Source organism: Mauremys mutica, chromosome 17 (genome assembly GCF_020497125.1).
Source record: "Mauremys mutica isolate MM-2020 ecotype Southern chromosome 17, ASM2049712v1, whole genome shotgun sequence".
Classification (NCBI taxonomy): Eukaryota; Metazoa; Chordata; order Testudines; family Geoemydidae; genus Mauremys; species Mauremys mutica.
The window spans coordinates 27,193,460-27,209,988 of NC_059088.1; the positions used below are offsets into that span (position 1 = coordinate 27,193,460).

Consider the following 16,529-nt stretch of genomic DNA (forward strand, 5'->3'; position numbering starts at 1 on the left):
AGGGCATGGAATTCAATTCAGTCCATGCCTGAAGCAGACATTGGGAGTGGTCCCCAGGGAGTGAAGTCGCAGCTTTGCCAGAGCGCTGGCCTCCCACAACACTCCTTAAACCATTTAATGAGGCTTTATAATTATCTCTGGGCCTTGCACCACTTCTCCCATCTGAGGATCTCAACACAACTGACGAGCAGTGATTAAACCTTAGTTGGGTAGGCGTTACCCCAGCCGTTACGTGGATGGAGAAACTGAGGCACAGAGCAGGGAAATAATACATGAGGCCACAAGTCAGCGGTGAAGGTGGGAACAGAACCTAGAAGTATCGATTCCTAGTTCCATTCTCCAACCGGCCCTATTGACTCTCCGGCACTAAAAGGTCCAAGAGATTCCAAGTTAACTTTGTGACAGTGTCGCATCAAGACATCTGCAGCAGCAGCGCACAGTTGAATCGAGGACTGGGCGAAAAGCCCAGCACAATGGTCTGTGCTTCCAGGTTGGATGGGAACACTGAAAGCAATTTCCCAAGAGTGAAGAAGAGTTGGAAGGACGAGAAGCACTACCCTCCTCTCCAAAATTCTGCAGCGCTCCCAGAGCTGTGCTGCTGCGGCGTTTGGAAGGCGGCTGCTCTCCCTGGCTGTCTGCAGAGACGGCGTGACAGATCAGAGACGGGGGTGGGTATGAGGGGAGAGAGGCAACCTGGAGTTACGGGATGGACAAGAGCCACAAGCAATTCCCTCCCCACTGCCATCCCTCCATTCTCCAATGCCCCTGGGAGAGGATGCTCATGGAACATGCCACGAGGGGGTCAGGTGGGGTAAATGGAAGAGCCTCTTCCACTGCCTGGGGCCCCTGCCACCGCAAATAGAAAGATATATTAAAAAAACAGCAGCTTCTGGAAGAGCAGATGAGGCTCAGGCATGCTCAGCTGCCATTTGCTCACCTCTGGCTTCCAGCCAGCTGCGGGGAACGTTTTCTGTACAAAACTGGATTTTTTTCGCTTGTCAGGATAATTATGTTGCGCCTGTTCAATTACATGGCACATGGCTGCTCCCCCCGCTCCCCTCTGTCCTCCGTCCACCACACTGCTTGGATGATAGGCAGCGCACCCCCAAGGTGGGATGTTCTGGGAGGCTGAGCTGCCCTCTGCTGGCTACCACTGGAAATGGAGTTTATGTCCCCTTCCGAGCTGGGCACCTCCTGGAAACAGTTTTGCAGGCGTTTGCTAAGCTTTGATAGCGCCCACAACCCCACACACTGGAGACAGAGGCTCCAGCCACATGGGGCCAGATGCTGGCTGAGGTGAGAGTGCACACACCTGGGTTCTTTACCATGGACTGCAGAGGGTGTCAGGTGCTTGGGTTTCTATTAGAAAATGCAATGCATCCTGGGAATCCTTACGTTACAAAGGAGTGTGCCAGGCTGCATCCACTGGACTGGGCTAGGAATCCCGGCTCTGCCATTCTGGGTAAGTCACTTTGGCTACCATCATAAGACCTGGGGCCCAAGGATTCTGAAAGTCAAACCACGTTGTCTACAATTCTCTGGTTTCTAGACACTGGAGAATTTCTGCCCTAATCTGTGTCTCAAACTGCCTCTCCTCTAGCTCACTATGTCAGGTTCAGCACTGTCTTGGGATCCAAAGTCCCAGCTGTTTGGGGCCACTTTGAACTGAGGGAGGGAGAGACCAAGTCCAGTTCCTAGCAAACAGGTGTCCTCATCACAGCGACCCCCTTCTGGTCAGTTTCAGCACAGAAGCTAAAGAGCAAACCGGCCTGAGGTTTCCCCTTGTACCTGGTCCAGGTTTTGGCACATGAGTGCTGTGATGTGGGGGTAGCTGCTGGGGCTAGCAGCCCGCCCGGCTGTTAAGCAACACAGAGATTTTATTTTCCTACTAGAGTTTAAACACCAGACAGGAAGACAGTCACATTCCAGGTGAAACCACCTGCTCTCCACACACCCCCTTACAGACACAGTGGAGATCGCATTGCTCCCCATACCTGTTCTGGAAGGAAGTGCGATGGTCAGCCAGGACCACCCCAGGGATGCTCTTGGCCCTCAGAAAGCGCTGGAAGGAAGAAGGCGGGAGAGGCTGAGACTGATCGACCTCCTGTAGAGTCACATTCGCACCCATGCTGCTGTTGATCAGAGCTTCCACCAGGGTTTTAACCTGAAAAGGGAGAGAGAGGAGTTAGGAATGCTCTACTGCTTCCATCACGCTCAGCGTTTGGTCACACGAATGGCCTGGAGCTGAACCGCTTTGGGCTGGGATCATGTCAGATCTCATGCTAAGCAGGGTCAGGGCAGGGTAGTACTTGGAGGGGAGACCATCATGCACCAGCAGTACTTCAGCAGAGGGTTCTTCTTGCTGAGTCAGTGATGCTGGGGAGCACAGAGCTACACGAGGATGAGTCTAAGTAGAGAGATGGCGCGAGGTCCTGACCTCTTGGGATTGTTAAAGCTCTCATGGCACTTTCTGCTAGTCAAGGCAGTGGCCCTATGATTTGACCACATTGTGAAATTTCATTGTTTCCTTAAATTCCCTCATGGTATCAGCTGGACACAGAATTTTTCACTATGCCATGAGCTACTGTGTAGCTTTGTTGTGCTGCTCATTCCACCCGAGATGGTTGCATATTGGGGTCAGAAAAGTTAGCAAGGCCAGGTGGGTTCCTCTGGGATGAAAGCTGCTGTTAAACATCTAGGACATTAAAGAGGCTATGGAGAGTGACTCAGAACTAAGAGACCCCCTCCACCCTCCCCCCACCTCTGACACTAGCAACAGGTCATTAGGTGGTCAGCAAAATCAATGGAAGGAGTCAGACATGCCTATGCCAGTGCCATGCCCTCCTCAAACCACAGTGGGTCGAGGATCTGGCCCTGTGCCCAGCAATGGGGCCCGCTGTCAGTGGATAGATGCAACTGCAGAGAAGCCTCTCTGTGCTGATGGAGCTGTGCTCTGGGATTTTCCCCTGCAGGGTGTAAGCGGCTTTCCCTTTCCCTTGCTTGTACACCACATCTAGGCATCTCCATGCAGCTGGAAACACAGAGCAGGCCCAGGGACTCAGATTGTCCTCTGTGCAGAAGGGAGTTTCATTACCTGTGGTTGAATAGATTCATTCCTCCGAGAGACAGGGTCTGTGTGCACCCATAGAACAGAGGAGTTCCGTAAAGCCACCTGCGAGAGAACAAGCCGCTTGTCAACACGCTGCTGACCCATCTGGATTTTAAAATGCTTGGTGCAGAGGGAAATCGCCAAAAACTCCCTCGAGAGAGACAGGACAGACCGTGGGAGCTAGAGTGACCACCACATGGGTGGGCACAAAGAGATCAAAGGGGAGAAACGAGGGCTGGCTGGGGAAAGCCCAACTGTCACCAAAAGACAGGCACAAAACTTGTCCCCCACCTGACTCAGCTCCAGGAAGGAATGAATGTTGTCCAGCCGGATGGGAAACTTGTCCATTTTCATGTCATATACCATTCGCGAGCTGCCAATGTAATCAAAGGTCTCCTGTGACGGAACAAGTTCATGCATGAACCACAGGCATTTGGATAGTTAATGAGCTCAATCCTAAACAGCGTTTGAGAGGGGGACGTGAAGAAGAAGAGAGAATCTGGAATTAACTCCTCCCCTCATGTCTTTCTGAAAATTCTGCCATTTGGCGGCATTCTAAACCTCCCTCCTCCAAATAAAAAGGCTCTTTGCTGTCTCTTTATGAGTCAGGGATACAGGCCCTGATGGCAGGGATGGGCCTATAGCAATCTCCAGAGATTGGCTAATGAATTCCACCAAACCCGAGGAAATCTCCATCCCCATCCCTGTTTCTAGGTGAGGACTGCAGGACACGGTGATCCAGCAGCGGCAGAAAGCAGCACAAACTCCGCCTCTGTACCGTGTGTGAACAGGCTCTATGGGCCCAGAGTGACACGGGTATTTAGGCACCTCAAGATGCAGGTAGGTGTCTTGAGCCCAGAGAGCCATGGGAGCTGGCTGCCGAACTGGCTTAGCCACTTACGCAAATTCCACCAGTCTCCTTTCTGCACCTTTTGGTGCCTAAAAGCCTTTGAAAAGGCTTCTCCACCCACGGGGTTACTGCTGATGGACTAGCCCGGATTCACTCCCCGTGCGGGCGCTCTTACGCCAAAAGCACGGCCCCATGTGCCTCATGCTCCATTACAGTTAATGGGAGAGACATGGGCGCAAAGCCCCGACGGCCTCTGCACATCACTGTAGGATCTGAATGCCACCTCCCACATGGAGCCGACAGGCCTGCAATGGCTAGGGACAAACCAATGAGTTAGAGGTCCTTATTTTCCACTGTTTTGCTCTTCTGAATCCCAGTGTTAACACTAGTTATTAACCCCAGTTACTAGATCGTACCATCTCCCGTGAGACTCTGAATACAAGAGCACGGGCAGAAATCAGGTTAGGGGATTCCAACTTCTTCCCCCCCTCTGGGATGGGGAGGGGGCTGTAGCGGGAAAGCAGGGTATCCTGCCATCTAATAAGGGGAGTGTGCAAGACAGAGGTGAGCACCCACTGTCAGAGGCAGGAGGTGTCCTGGGGGTGTCTCCTACCATCTCCCCAGGGAATGGCAGGCAGAAGTCAGGCCGCCACTAGACGACCCTTTCCCAAAGCTCCTGTACACTGGAACCTGACAACTCTCCCCACCTCCTCTACATGGCACACACGGACTGCCCAAGCCACCGCTCCAAACGCAACTCTTCGGGAAGGACTGACTACAGATCCCCAAGCTGGGAGTGTCACGTGGCCCCTCCACAGGACCGTGGGCGCTAGCTTTGCAGAGCTACACAAAGATGCCTGGAGGGGAACATCAGCTGCTAACCATCACTTTCCTTCCCTCCCCACAAGAGCTTACCCGGGCTTAACACAGCTGCCACCGCTGCGCTCTAGGAAATTAGCTACGCTGCAGACAGCACAGATTTTTAATCTTGTCTCACCTGGTTTCATTTGAAGATTTACACTGGCAAAGCTGTGACTTACCCTGATGGCAGGGTACAGGTCTAAAGAAGCCTGGAAGGTGCGGGTGAGACATTAGTGATGCAAGAGACCCGTTCATTCATTGGGTCCATCACCACGTCAGGATAGGCTACAAGTGCCTTGGGGAGAGGTTGCATCAGCTTAAGGGAATAGGAATACGAAGAACTCAGGCACCCAGGCTCTAGGTTTCCAAAGAAACTATTTTGCACCAGGATGAAGAGAGAGAGAGAGAGAGACTCTTTTGCTCCCTCAACTAATTGCAGCAGTTTAGAGGTGATGCCCCTAGAAAGTAAAAGCCCCCCTTGTTAGTGGCTTTTGTGCAGTTCCTTCAACAGGAACTCCATAGGCTCTGTGCTCTTTGTGGGACAGGGCTTGGTGTTGGAAGAGGGATCTCTTGGCTTGGCACAAGGCAGGTGCACATGCACAGAGGTTTATCAGCATCTGTGGAAGATGCAGTCGAAAGGGCAGAGTGGATGGGGAGCTGATTGCTAGCCCAAGACAAGCTAGGAGGGGATGAAGAACTTACCCCTTGGAAGAAGGTGAACATGATGTTCCTTGGTAGCATCTGAACATCTGCCACTTTATGAAGGGCTTCAGCAGCCGCCAAGTGGGTCACGAAGGAGGCGACGGCGCTCTCTGCCCCTGGGGCTACGTTCCAGAAGAATGAATGGCTGTCAATCTGTGAGCACAAGCGGGAGGAGTGAACAACTTATGCACACATGGAGAGAAACTAATACAGGGTCACTGGTGAACTGAAGAACGGGCAAACCCGACTGGATAAGACACAGTCGGGACCTTCACCCCCAAACTGAATCCATCCTTGAAGCACAAAAGCAACTTGCTCTGCCAATGAATCTTAACATACTGCTCCCATAGCTATACCAGTCCTGGAGCCTCACGCGTAGCTGTGCCAATGCATCTCAGTCCTAGCCTGCAGCACATACTTGTATTCCAGGCCTGGGTCTCTTGTAAGCAGTACACTCCAACTGTGATGTGCTATTAATGGTGCAACCGATGGTCACTATAGGCTAGACCAGTGGTCTCCAAACTTTTTTGATTGCGCACCCAATCAGTAAAAAATTTTTGAGCCCGCACCCCCCTCCTCCCGGCTGAACTGTCAAAGCAAAAAAACTCAGACTCCCGGCCAAACTGCCAAGGGAGGGGGGGGGAAAAACAAAAAAGCCGCTTGGACTCCCCAGCCCAGAAAAATTAGGCATCACCACCTACTCGAGTAGCAACAATGATGACTTCATCCATAGGGCCTATTTTGCTGGAGGTATTGATGGGTTTCAGCGTGCTCCACACATTATAATCGGACAGAGCGTCGCAGACTTCTTCTAGGAAGCAGAAATAATATGGTTCAAGAGCAGGAACTCTGGCAGTAATAAAGAACAAGGAACTGAAGCTATTCTTTGGCCAGTTTGGGAGGTTCAGAGCTCACCAACTGACCAACAGCACCAGGCCCCCTTCTAGTGATCAGGGGTGAAATCCTGACCCCACTGAAATCAATGACAAAATTCCCATGGGTTTCATTTTGACCCCAATGTCACCCTGTGCATTCACTGCTCCTCTACCATTTTGTCTATTCACCCCATTATCCCCAAAATAAGTCAATCCAAGTAATATACTTAGCAGGCATTAGGTCCCTTCTCACCCCTTATCTCCCTTTCTCGGGATGGGATGTCCTGTGCTGTAGACTATTGACCTCTGGACCCCAGGGTGTCTCACTGCTTTAACTGTAAGCTATTTACATTACATAAGAACATAAGAAAGGCCGTACCGGGTCAGACCAAAGGTCCACCTAGCCCAGTATCTGTCTACCGACAGTGGCCAATGCCAGGTGCCCCAGAGGGAGTGAATCTAACAGGCAATGATCAAGTGATCTCTCTCCTGCCATCCATCTCCATCCTCTGACGAACAGAGGCTAGGGACACCATTCTTACCCATTCTGGCTAATAGCCATTTATGGACTTAGCCACCATGAATTTATCCAGTCCCCTTTTAAACATTGTTATAGTCCTAGCCTTCACAACTTCCTCAGGTAAGGAGTTCCACAAGTTGACTGTGCGCTGCGTGAAGAAGAACTTCCTTTTATTTGTTTTAAACCTGCTGCCTATTAATTTCATTTGGTGACCCCTAGTTCTTGTATTATGGGAATAAGTAAATAACTTTTCCTTATCCACTTTCTCAACATCACTCATGATTTTATATACCTCTATCATGTCCCCCCTTAGTCTTCTCTTTTCCAAGCTGAAGAGTCCTAGCCTCTTTAATCTTTCCTCGTATGGGACCCTCTCTAAACCCCTAATCATTTTAGTTGCCCTTTTCTGAACCTTTTCTAGTGCTAGAATATCTTTTTTGAGGTGAGGAGACCACATCTGTACACAGTATTCGAGATATGGGCGTACCATGGATTTATATAAGTGCAATAATATATTCTCAGTCTTATTCTCTATCCCCTTTTTAATGATTCCTAACGTCCTATTTGCTTTTTTGACCGCCTCTGCACACTGCGTGGACATCTTCAGAGAACTATCCACGATGACGCCAAGATCTTTTTCCTGACTCGTTGTAGCTAAGTTAGCCCCCATCACGTTGTATGTATAGTTGGGGTTATTTTTTCCAATGTGCATTACTTTACATTTATCCACATTAAATTTCATTTGCCATTTTGTTGCCCAAACACTTAGTTTTGTGAGATCTTTTTGAAGTTCTTCACAATCTGCTTTGGTCTTAACTATCTTGAGAAGTTTAGTATCATCTGCAAACTTGGCCACCTCACTGTTTACCCCTTTCTCCAGATCATTTATGAATAAATTGAATAGGATTGGTCCGAGGACTGACCCTTGGGGAACACCACTAGTTACACCTCTCCATTCTGAGAATTTACCATTAATTCCTACCCTTTGTTCCCTGTCCTTTAACCAGTTCTCAATCCATGAAAGGACCTTCCCTTTTATCCCATGACAGCTTAATTTACGTAAGAGCCTTTGGTGAGGGACCTTGTCAAAGGCTTTCTGGAAATCCAAGTACACTATGTCCACCGGATCTCCCTTGTCCACATGTTTGTTGACCCCTTCAAAGAATTCTAATAGACTAGTAAGACACGATTTCCCTTTACAGAAACCATGTTGACTATTGCTCAAGAGTTTATGTTTATCTATGTGTCTGACAATTTTATTCTTTACTATTGTTTCAACTAATTTGCCCGGTACCGACGTTAGACTTACCGGTCTGTAATTGCCGGGATCACCCCTAGAGCCCTTTTTAAATATTGGCGTTACATTAGCTAACTTCCAGTCATTGGGTACCGAAGCCGATTTAAAGGACAGGTTACAAACCTTAGTTAATAGTTCCGCAACTTCACATTTGAGTTCTTTCAGAACTCTTGGGTGAATGCCATCTGGTCCCCGTGACTTGTTAATGTTGAGTTTATCAATTAATTCCAAAACCTCCTCTAGTGACACTTCAATCTGTGACAGTTCCTCAGATTTGTCACCTACAAAAGCCAGCTCAGGTTACAGTGAGGAAACTGGTGTCACAAAAGTATCTGATTAAGGAAATTAATTGCACATTGTTCTTGTGTTTTGCATATTTAAGTCTCAGTAGTCTGGCAGGTTCTTGGGCTGTGCACTGGGATGGAGGCCGGTGCCATCACTCCAAACCCATAGCCAAGAAGGAATTCAACAGAACCACTTTCCCCAACCAAGGGCCAAACGGGCTGTTGCTAGGACCACATGTCCTGTAAATAAAGACAGACTGCAGCAACAGTCACCTTTAGCACAGAGGCGTGGTCTGTGGTGACTACAGGTCCCAGAAGGCTTTACTTTCGCTTGAATGCTGCCTTCATTACAGAACCTGCTGTGACCACAGACCACTCCAACATGTTAAAGGTCAGAGTGGTGCCAGGCTGTATTGTATAAAGCTATGGGTTGTGTTTCCTCTTTCTAATGCACACACCATGGTCCCACTTGAATTCCCACCACCAGTCCCCACCCCACCCTGCTAGGAGTGCACTCACCTGGGTTGAGGCTGAAGGCGGTCTGGAGGGAGCTCCGTCTCATGCAGGTAACCGTGTTGGTGACAGCATGCATGTGGGCGAAAAGCTGCATGGCACACAAAGGGTACTCTGGGACAGAGCCATTCTGCGGGAGGTTATGGTCTTGGTAGCACTGAGACAGAAATATAAATCAATACCTCGCTCTGATACAGCAGAGTGGTCTAGCCGATAGGACACAGGACTGGGATTCAGGAGACCTGGGTTTTACTCCCAGTTCTGTAACTGACTAGCTGTGAGAGCTTGGGCAAGTCATTTCACTTCCCCTCCCACCCTTTGTCTATCTTGTCTATTTAGAGTGTAAGCTCCTGGGGGCATGGACTGTATGTACGATGCCTAGCGCAGTGGGGCGCTGGTCTCAGGTAGGGTGCACTGCCACAACATAAATAATACAAGCAGAGAAAGAAGTCTTTCCCCTTACACAGCATCTTTTACTTGAAGATCTCAAAGCACTTTACACAGGTGGCTAAGTATCAGACCCCTACTCTCCCCTTTACAGATGGGCACACAAGCACAGAATAGATATTAAACCAAGACTCCCCTATCTGATGAAGACTCTTAACTGGTTCCAAATTTTAACATTACATACAAACGGCCTGTTTCCCCCAACCCACCTGCAAAATTTTACTGATTTAGGAAGTTGGCAACTCAGATGAGCAAAAGTGATGTGGAAGAAATGATCTCCCTACCGAAGTGGCACAGCTAGACTTCCCTCTGTAGGTGTTAAGGCAGGGGTGGGCAAACTATGGCCCAGGGGGTCACATCTGGCCCTTCAGACGTTTTAATCCTGCCCTTGAGCTCCCGACGAGGAGCAGGGTCCAGGGCTTGCCCCACTCCGCGTGGCTCCCCGAAACAGCAGCGTGTCCCCCTTCTGGCTCCTACACAGCCCCTGCCCCAAGCACCGTCCCCACAGCCCAGCCAATGGGAGCTGTAGGAGTGGCGCCTGCGGACAGGACAGCGCATAGAGCTGCCTGGCCGCACAGGAGCTGGAGTGGGGACATGCCGTTGCTTTCAGGAGCTGCTTGAGGTAATTGCCGCCTGGAGTCTGCACCCTTGATCCCCTCCCCTAGCCCCGATCCCCCTCCTGCCCTCGGTCCAGCCCAGAGTACCCTCCTGCACCCCCAACCCCTCATCCCCAGCCCCACCCAAGAGCCTTCACCCCCTCCCGCACCCCAATCCCCAATTTGGTGAGCATTCATGGCCCCGCCATACAATTTCCAAACCCAGATGTGGCCCTCGGGCCAAAAAGTTTGCCCACCCCTGTGTTAAGGTACAGTACCTGCTTAATAACTTGAGTCTCGTTGGCATCTTCAAGTAGAAAGATGGGGAAATTGAAATCCTCGTAAGCAAGCCCATTCCCGAGAGGATTCCACACAGTCCAGTTGCAGTGAGCATACTGAGGGCCGTAATCATTGGAATAGACACCTGCGGGCATGGAGAAACGGGCAGGTCAAATCATTGAGGGAACAGCGCAGACCGTTGGAAAGGCAGGGCCTGCTGCGCAAATTGCAGCAGGAACAGAGAGACCACCACCACAGGCTAAGAAACCAGCCGTGAAACGAACAGAGATGGATTCAGTTGCCGCATGTGGGGAAAACAGGAGACAGAGCACTGCCACGTGAAGAGAATGAGAGATAGGCACATGCAAAGCCATTATGTGCCAAGAGGTTGGCAGCAGCACGTAATGAGCATTTATCACATGCTGAGAGAGTGGAAGATGCATACAGAGAAACATTGTACTGTGAAAGAGAGAGACACACACCATTTTCTGAGATCCATCATGTGCTGGAAGCACCTCAAAGCATTTACAAAGTGCCAGTCACTGTAACACCTACGTGCTGTGTGAACAGCATGAAGGTGATGGGATGACAAATGCCAACATACCAAACTCACCTTGTGTGTTTCTACAGCACCTTTCATTGCAAAGCATCCCAAAGCGCTGTACAATCTATACATAGTATAGCAATCACTTCACTCACCACCAACCTGCAGCCACCTCTGAGGTGGAACACAGCAGTGGGTTAGCAGCCCACAGCAATGGGTTAGGGCAGACAGTGAATAACCATTGAAGTGAATACCCAAATGAGCCTGCAGGGGGAACATAGGGAGGTAGAATGGAATTCAGAGGGCTGGAATTTGGCCAGGACACTGGGATTAAAAGTGCAGTACTACAAAGAGAGCCACAAGACCTTTTAATGCCCATAGGTGGTCAGAATGAGTTTCATTCCTCATTGAAAGAGGAACCGCAGAGAGACCAGGTCAGTCTGCGTGACATAAGGAAGAAACCCCTTAGTGAATCACTAGCATAACTTTCTAGAGCACCTCAGATGTTCCTTGGAAGGTCTCCTATTTGCATACTGACCTCAACCCAACCCTTGCGAAATCTGACAAGATACCAGCACAAACTGGTTACACCTACAGAATGTTAACAAGCCTAAATTATAAAGCAATAATTCACACACAATCCCACAGCAAGTGTAAAGCCACAGGTTTTCAGTTTTTTGCAAAACACTTCCTCCTACTCTGATCACCCACTCCTGAGCCAAACTAAGAATTTAATGTTTCCTTACCAAACCCATCATTTGGGCATTTTAAGCCAGGGGAGAATCCTTGTGCGGGGCTGGGTTTGGAGATGGCCACAGCCAGCCCAGAAATTCGGGAGGATCCCTTCAGCTGCAGCATCAGCTCCCTGGAACAAAGCGAGAATGTGGATGAAACAGCCCCCCAGATTCCCTGGCAAGCTTACCACAAGGACAGATTTAGGCCAGGGGTTCTCAAACTTTATTGCACTGTGACCCTCTTCTGACAAAAAAAATTACTACATGATCCCAGGACGGGGGACCGAAGCCTGAGCCTGCCCAAGCCCCAGCACCCCAAGGGCTTCAGCCCCAGGTGAGGGGCCTGTAACCTGAGTCCCAGCACCCAGAGCTGACACCCTCAGACTTCAGCTTCGGCCCCAGGCAGTGGGGCTCGGGTTTTGGCTTCAAGCCCAGGTCCCAGCAAGTCTAATGCCAACCCCGGTGACCCCATTAAAATGGCATCATGACCCACTTTGGGGTCCCAACCCACAGTTTGAGAACCACTGATTTAGGCCAAGCAGCAGTAAAAGTATCACAAGCCAAAAACTATTCCATAAGCCTTACCACACCCTTGTGAGATAAGTATTTGCATTTTACAGCTGGGGAAACAGATAGAGTCATTAGCAGAGCCAGGAGAGAACCCAGGAATCCTGATCCAACTACTGAGCCGTCTATTGAGACACTGGCCGGTCCAGGTACCAGTGTACAGGAAGAACACTCCTTCTAGTTTTCCAATTTACTTTTCTAAAAGTAGGCACAAGGGTCTGGTTTTCAGGGGTGTTCAGCATGCACAGCCTACAAAGGGTGCTTCAGAGGCACAGCACTGCCAAAAACCAGGGCTTTGGGGACCAATTCCCAAGCACCCATCTCAAGTGAATTCAGAATTCCAGATTTGGCTGCTCAAACACACACAGGTGCTTGTCCCGAGGGCCCAATTGGCAAATGTGGCCATTGGATTTAGGGCCCTTGTGTTTGCAATTTGGGCTCAGGCTGCCTTGGCAGAGAAGAGGCGATTAAGAATTGTTAAAATTTACCATAGCTCCTTACCTGGTGAAAAGCTCCCCCTCTAGCAGTACCATGTATGGGGGATGAGGTCCATCAGTAAGCACCCATTTCAGGTCCTGGTCCTTCTCCACCACATGGATTACTCCTGTGTCTCCATTCATGGAGGCTGCAGAGAGAAAGACAGAATGCTCCATGGTTCACCAAAATCCATTTCCCTCAAAGCTGTACACTTCCTGGGCACTTCAGTGAAAGGAAGATCAACATATGGGATTAGAGGGAAGAAGTGACTGACTTGCACGGTTCAATTAAGAGATGACCAACAACAAAAAAAACCACAGCGGGGTAGCCGTGTTAGTCTGGAACTGTAAAAGCAGCAAGTGGGTATTCACCCACGAAACCTCATGCTCCAATATGTCTGTTAGTCTATAAGGTGCCACAAGGACTCTTTGCTGCTTTTACAAAAAAAACCCCACAACCATCCTTTAGATGAATCAGGCTGAAAGAGTTGTTTAAGAGATAATCATACTAATCATCTGCCCTTTTAAAGCAGATTTTATCTAAAGATTTTGAAGTACATCAATGAATTAAACATCACCTGCCTCTTGGGGGAAGAGGGAGGATGTTGAGTATGAACCTTACTTTATACAGGGGAAATGAGGCACAGAGACGGGAAGTGCAAAGAGGAAACAGCCACCAGCAAGTGGGGAATGTCCAGAAAAGAAGGGAACGTATCAGCTGAGAGTACATCTGGGGAAGCACGTGCAGTGAGACAGGAGGTGTCCTAGCAGCAGAGAAGCCATGTACAGGACTCAAATCACAATCAAAAGAAAACAGGGTGCTTAACGTTTTCCAAAAGCACTTACTGCATCAGAGACAGCTAAAGATACACAGATGGGATCACATTTCCCGGTCCGTAATTGCTGTAGTTGTCATGGGAGTATTATGGGATTGGGAAAGGAGGTGCCCGTAAAACAATCTGTATTAAGAGGTGGCTCCCACCACTATATGAGACAGCTGCAGCACCAGCTAGGGGAGATGGCCACGTGCAGTTAGTTGTCCTGCCCGTTAACTGCTGCTGACATGGTCCATGCTGGAGAGTGGTTCACTCTGAGGACACATGATGAGACTCAACCACAAATTAACAGAATGCTGAGTCACAGGAAACCCTTTCTGCACAGCACCAGTAGCAGCGGAGGAACTCTATCAGATCAGTGCTCCTTCTCTGTCATCCCAGCAACCCACAAACCTCAGCAGGACAACAAACCCACACAATTAAAAACAAACTAAAAACACAGCCCAGGGAGAGTTTTAAAATAATACTCTAGACAGAGGAAAGCACGTGAAGGGGAGGATGCCCAACTGATTACACACACCCTGGAACCAACTCGACAAGAACAAAAGACACGTGACTGACCAGCAGCATGTTAGGCATGTCGCCTTACCGAAGTAACTACACATGCTGCGGTTTATCAGTAACTGTACAAAAGACAAGGAAACTGACACAAAACTACATTACAGAAAACAATACAAAGAAATTTCACAATGAGAGGCCTGTGTTATAGAGGGACAGGTCAGTGCACACGGCTCCTGGGTTTTGGGAGGATATTAAGGAAACTTTTGAGCCCTGGTGAAATCTAACTATTTAAATAAGAGGAAATCTCCTACTATCATCTCATGGATATTAAGCTAATTACATATGAATGTGATAGGACTTGGCACCAAGAGAGTGTTGCCAACTCTCACCATTTTATTGTAAACCTGGATTTCATGATTTTAAACCAATCTCAGGATGTCTGAAGTGCCTTGGGTTGGGAATACCGGGAAGCAGTAAAGTGACAGCACCTCTCATATGGCACTAGTGCGATCACACCTGGAGCATACAGCTTTCATTTTTTGGCACTACATTACCAGAAAGACATTGACAAACTAAAAGTAGTTCAGGAAGAAGCTACAAAAATGATGAGTGTTCTCTCAGTAAGTGAAAGAGAGGTGATTGCCTCCTTCCACTTAAAGTAAAATAACCATTCACAACACTTACACTGACAGCCTATTTGATGAGTAGCATTCAAAAGACGAACACACGGGGCAGTCTTGTTTAAGGGGATATAGATTTTCCTCTCTACAGAATTGCCCCAACAGAAACCTGAAAAGAAAGAAACAAAATTCAGGATAAATAAGAGGTCACACCCACTTGGTTCTGTAACAAGAACGAATTCAATTTCATTTAGGTCTTGTTGCCTTCTGGGTGAAAATTAAAAGCACCTGACTCAAGTAATTCCTATACTCTCTGCTAAACACCAACTGAATAATTCACTTCCCCATAAATTCCCTTGCAGTTTTAACTGAAGTATTCTTCACTTCCTATCACTCCCACTGCTGTATATTGTTGATATGTGCTGTTTAAAAGCTATCACATACCTAACCTGAAGAGGCTGCTTTTCAGCCATGGGTGGAGCTCTGTGAAGTCTGGATGAAAGATGCTATATGCAACATGAACCAATTTAGAAATGCAGCAGAATAAATATGTCAATTCTCAGTTCTGTTGTCTGACAATCATTACAAAGGCACACCAGAATACCCACATCCCCGAACCAACAGTTAAAATGACAGTGGATTGATTTTAGTGATCCATACACAGGATCTGGAGCCAGGAATGTGAGGGTTCTAATCCCAGCTCTGACACACACTCAATAAGAGACCCCGTGCAAGGCCACATCACTTCTGTGTGCCTCGGTCTCCCTATCTGAAAAACACGTGTAATAGTAACCTTTCTGACAGGGGTGCTGGGAGGATCAACGTTTGCATAACATTTTCGAAGATACTAAGTGCTAAGTAGGGACTGTGATTTTTATTAGAGCAACAACAATCCTTAGCTCTTATATAGCACTTTTCAAAGGTCAGTATCGTTATCCCCATTTTCCTGATAGGGAAACTGAGGTGAGAGGGGCTGAGTGACCTGCTCCAGGCCACCCATAGGCAAGGACAGACCTGGAAATAGAATCCGGTCTCCTGAGTCCCAGTCCAGTAAGGTCATAAAGCATTTCAACACATCTCTGTGGCTTTGCTAGTTACTCAATCTTTTACCTGGGTATTCCTAATTCTGGGTAAGTGACAGAACTGATGATCAGCATCTCTTTTAATGGATACATAAATGGTGTATTGTCTTTGCAAATTGCACAAACATTATAGATTTAGTAATAATACCACACAAGTTCAAGATACCCTATTTCATTATTTTCTATTTACTGCAGTATTTCAGAATGAAATTTAACATGTAACATGCTATAAAAAACAACAATGTAGCCCCCAATTAAACAGTATGCAAATTAGGATTATTTCCACAACACTGGAATCTAGCATCTCAAAATAAAAATCGATCGACTTTAGCGTGCACACTACGCGAATGCAGTGAGGCAGAAGGCAGCGTGTGGAACAAAGGATGATATCTGATAGAAGCTCCCACAGTTGCTGTTTGTTTTACCCAAACGAAAAGTCAGCCACAAAACACTAGTGTGGGTTCAGCATCATAGTCCCAGCAAATAGCTCAGTAATGCCCGTCACTGCACACTGGGTGCCTACCCCACATCTTTTAGCACCATGCCTTGGGGAGCTCTCAGCAAGTGGGAAGAAATCCCAGCACAACTAAGCTGTGCAGCAACGAATTCCCAGCCTGCCAGGAGCCTAGGACAGGAGCATCACCAGCCTGCTGCTGACTTTACCTTCCCCCATCAAGAGAGAAACTTGTTTATCCGGAGTCCTTCTACAGACGCTGTCTGCAACTTCCCCCCATAGGCCAAGCCCTGCCACCCCTAGACAGACCCAGCTCCAACAAAGGCTGTATCAACCCTCCACTCCTCTGCCCGCCCCCCCAGCCCCGCCCACCATCCGACCC

At 48.5% G+C, this 16,529-nt stretch overlaps 1 protein-coding gene across 3 annotated transcripts in view; it reads right to left on the reverse strand.

Moving 5' to 3' along the window:
* The window catches only part of NCSTN (nicastrin), a 44,513-nt gene that overhangs the window by 27,286 nt on the left and 698 nt on the right, over positions 1–16,529 (reverse strand). For 2 of the 3 annotated variants that reach the window (XM_044991707.1, XM_044991705.1), the window contains exons 2-11: positions 14,676–14,780; positions 12,680–12,803; positions 11,624–11,742; positions 10,333–10,478; positions 9,018–9,168; positions 6,224–6,333; positions 5,523–5,675; positions 3,401–3,505; positions 3,095–3,172; positions 1,995–2,164 (exon numbers count right to left, since the gene is read on the reverse strand). In XM_044991707.1, the coding sequence (XP_044847642.1) occupies positions 1,995–2,164; positions 3,095–3,172; positions 3,401–3,505; positions 5,523–5,675; positions 6,224–6,333; positions 9,018–9,168; positions 10,333–10,478; positions 11,624–11,742; positions 12,680–12,803; positions 14,676–14,780 (1,261 nt within the window). The remainder of the gene's footprint in view (positions 1–1,994; positions 2,165–3,094; positions 3,173–3,400; positions 3,506–5,522; positions 5,676–6,223; positions 6,334–9,017; positions 9,169–10,332; positions 10,479–11,623; positions 11,743–12,679; positions 12,804–14,675; positions 14,781–16,529) is intronic. The other variant, XM_044991706.1, reaches the window with a different exon arrangement.